Below are 3792 nucleotides of genomic sequence, written 5' to 3'. Positions count from 1 at the left end.
ATTAAAAAGCTCTCGTGCCTTGCACGGGCTATAAGCTAGTATTTTAAAAAAAGGTGGTTAGTTTTGTAAAGAAGTTGTTTAGGGTGGTTAGAAATTTGAAGGAGCCTCATTTATTATGTTATGTCATTTGTTATGTTATCATGTAAACGGAAAGTGCTAACATTATACAACAATATGAGTGAACAAAATACATAAACATAATAAAAGTACATAAACCGTTCTACCCGAATAAAAGTACATAAAGATAAACATAATGCATTATCAAATGCATAATAAAAGTGCATACACATAAACAAAGTACATACGAGGGGAAGCCAAAAAGCCTACTTCTTCGTATGCCCGAAGAAGTGACTTCCAGTGTGACATCTACGACCCTTCCCCTTCGCAGCTCTAGGTGGCTGCTGTCTCTGCTCATGCTCGGATGGCTCCTCATGGTCAGACTCATCCTCAACCTCCGACGGCTGTGCTGCTGCTCTCGGTGGACGCACAGGTGCGTACGCCCAGGGGCTACTATCCCCCGCAAATGCAGCAAAAGCGGGTAAAGGTGTGGTAAAACCCTCGCCGCTGGTGGACATCATCGGAGTGAACGTGACAGGTGGACTCCCGAATCTGTATGTACTGCTCCCAAAGGATGGCTCCTGGGTGAATGGGGGAGGTGTGTGATCCTCTAAGAATGACATGTCAGGACGATATACATATGACTCTGACAAGTGATCCTGTGACGGACCCTCATCGTCCTGTGCCTCATCATCCCCTAATCTGCTCCTTTGGGGCCATGCACCCCCCTCAGATGTAGAAGGCTGAATGAATGGAGACCAACCACCAGCCTCAAAAGTACCTGCTGCATCATGACCTGCAGAATGTGAGGTGCCTGCAAGGTGTGAGCTACCCACATGGGTGTAGTAAGTGCCCTCTTCGGGCACTACCGGTGTGACTGGTGGTCGTCCCCTACGCCCTGCAGGAGCCCGTGCCCTAGGTCTGGCAGGGGCCTGTTCCGTAGGTCGACGCTGTACACGAGTAACCATATCCTGTAAAATATGGTTTGCCAGACCCAAATCAGGAGCATAAGGGTCAATGGCACGCTGCATAGCGGATAACTGCTCCTCCTGTTTACAAACATGTATATTTAAGTCAGAACAGTGTACAAAACAAGCTGAGAACATGTATATTTAAGCATGTATATTTAAGCATGTATATTTACCAGTTCCTGTGTCGAGAGCTGTGTTCCCTGGAAGGCACCCTCCTGCTGTGGCCAGTGTAAGGGGTTAATGATGATTCGACGTGTGACCCTGTGGAACCATGGCAGGTATGAGGCAGTGCAACCCTCGCCATGCATAAGTGGAGGAGATGCGAGGGCACGCTCCATGCGCGTATCCCAAAGATCAACAAATGGCTCCCTCGCGTACATCCAATCAACCTGCTCGTTGTAGTGGTCGTGCAGCTCCTGATGATTAGGGTAGGGAGAGGAATATGGTACACCCTGCATAAAACCAAACTGCCTCGTCACCCTGTCCGTGTAGCACCACTCGACGTAGGACATGTACATCATGGGGGCGGGAGCCGTCCAACGCAAGTACACAGTGGCCTCCGGGTGATGCTCTGCAGGTAAATCAGCATATGGCCTCCATCGAAACTGTCGGGGTGTCAACGCATCCAACTCATATTGTGTCATGCGGCTCTGCGCATGCGGCACCTGACAACGCCTAAGTGGCGCCTTCCACCTACAGTGGAAGTTGGCATAAGTGCTCAAAGGTTATACATGCAACAAATATGAATTGAAGTTAATCAACAAAAGGAGTGACAACATACCTCAGCGCCAGCGGGTACTCGAACAAGGGTTGACCCCTGTGCCTAGGCGCTAGTGACGGAAAGCGCTCGTAAATCCACACCTAGCGGCAAGGTTAGTACAAGTGCACATGATGAATAAATAATGCAACAATAAAGACGAGAAATAAATATTACTTAATTTTAAATTCGAAATAATTATCTCTAACTATTTTTACAAATCTGATTTTTTTTATTTATTGGAATAATATAACATTGTATAATTTAAATTAAAATTAGCACTACCACTACTTAATTTAAACTACTAATCTAAACTAAAATTAGCACTACCACTACTAATCATCACCAACTACTAATCTATTTAATTTAATGGTGTCAAGTTTACTTTTAAATTCGATTTAATTTAATTTCATTAAATTCAATAAAAGCTAAAATTAAATTGATTATATTTAATCTACTCTTAACGTAAATAATACAATAATCATCACCAACTACTAATCTAAACTAAAATTATCACTACCACTACTAATCAACAACAATCATCACCAACTACTAATCTAAACTAAAATTATCACTAACATAAGCTACTACCAAATACCAACTAACAAAACCCATTATAAATTATCAAACAAATTACTAATCAAGTCTAATTTTTAATTCATTCAAAATATGAGATCTACACTAATTTTCCCAATTTTATAATTCGAAAATATTGTACTATATTTAGGATTTTTTTATGCAATATTTGTTATTAAATTCGAAAATTATTTTAATTAAATCAAATAATTAAAACGCTAGTGACGGAAAGCGCTCGTAAATCCACACCTAGCGGCAAGGTTAGTACAAGTGCACATGATGAATAAATAATGCAACAATAAAGACGAGAAAGAAAGTTGTGGTTGGTTTAGTATTACCTGTACCAATGTGGCGTAGCCACAGAAATCAGTACAGTTAGCCCTGCTAGAAGAACATAGCTTCTGGTATAGGAAGCCAAGAACAGCACTACCCCAGCTATACCGACGCAGCTGGTCCATGTCCCTCAGTAACCATAGAAGGTCAAGCTGCACGCGGTTCCCGCTGCTGTGGGGGAACAATGATCCAATAACGCATAGTAGGTGCGCCCGAATATGGTAGGTAACCTGTACACCATAACCTATATCCTCTGGATCCAACTGCTCCAACCGCTCACAAGACCCGAAGTTATCCACAAGCCATTTGATCTTTAAACCACCTCGGTTAACATCGTCCTTGGCTTCTGGTAATAGCCCAAGAAATTCGCGTACTAGCACGCGCCTTTCCTCCACGCTGGTACTCGCTCCACGGAGGATGAGTGGATCACCCTCAGTGGGTAACCCGAGAATGTGATGAACATCCTCAAGAGTGATAGTGGCCTCTCCGAACGGCAGGTGGAAGGTGTGCGTCTCTCCACGCCATCTCTCGATAAAGGCTGTAATCAAACCCCTGTCGTGCTTGAACTGTCCCAGCCTAAATATGCAATCAAATCCTAAATCCCTGATTGCATCCATGATCATCTGATGCGGTCTGTGGGCTCGAACTTGCTTCCAATACTCCCCAAAGTTTGTCCTCAATCTGAAATCAGGGGGTGCCTGAAATAATTGTAGTGCACAAAATATTAGTCCCTATAGGCTACAGACTCATACAAATGTAAAAAAAATTGCACTAAAGAAGGAGTTTACCTCTATGTTGTTCCACACAACCTGAGACCTGTGCACAGACTGTAATGTCAACAAACTCCCGTCTAAAGGTCCGGGACCAGAACGACCGACATCCATCTGCGAAATTAAATTCAAAATATTTGTTATTAAATTTGAAATTGTTTCATTAAATCCAATATTCGAAATAATTTTCATTTTAATTGTAATAATATAACATTGTGATTTTAATTTTAATTGTAATTATGTCTAACTAATTTTACAAATATGATTTTTTTATTTTATATTATATTTTATATTATATTTTATATTATATTTTATATTACTTAATTTT

At 41.7% G+C, this 3792-nt stretch overlaps 1 protein-coding gene across 1 annotated transcript; it reads right to left on the bottom strand.

Moving 5' to 3' along the window:
• Positions 1-323: 323 nt before the first annotated feature.
• LOC108207711 (protein MAIN-LIKE 1-like) lies at positions 324-3578 on the bottom strand. Its single transcript, XM_064093820.1, has 5 exons — positions 3483-3578; positions 2700-3392; positions 1810-1889; positions 1202-1721; positions 324-1106 (listed from the first exon to the last, which is right to left on the bottom strand). Exons 1-5 carry the CDS (start codon positions 3576-3578, stop codon positions 324-326), a joined length of 2172 nt encoding a protein of 723 aa, XP_063949890.1.
• Positions 3579-3792: the final 214 nt, after the last annotated feature.

The sequence above is a fragment of the Daucus carota genome, chromosome 5 (genome assembly GCF_001625215.2).
Source record: "Daucus carota subsp. sativus chromosome 5, DH1 v3.0, whole genome shotgun sequence".
In the NCBI taxonomy this organism is placed as follows: Eukaryota; Viridiplantae; Streptophyta; class Magnoliopsida; order Apiales; family Apiaceae; genus Daucus; species Daucus carota.
The sequence above is the reverse complement of the archived record's forward strand: the minus strand, read 5'-3'. Positions and strand labels throughout refer to the sequence as shown.

Excerpts from the sequence above, each read along its gene's own strand:
- LOC108207711 (XM_064093820.1), bottom strand. The coding sequence starts at position 3,578 with ATGGATGTCGGTCGTTCTGGTCCCGGACCTTTAGACGGGAGTTTGTTG. Across the intron at positions 3,393-3,482 it reads TTGTGTGGAACAACATAGAG|GCACCCCCTGATTTCAGATT; the intron begins GTAAACTCCTTC and ends CAATTATTTCAG. Across the intron at positions 1,107-1,201 it reads AGCTCTCGACACAGGAACTG|GAGGAGCAGTTATCCGCTAT; the intron begins GTAAATATACAT and ends GTTTGTAAACAG.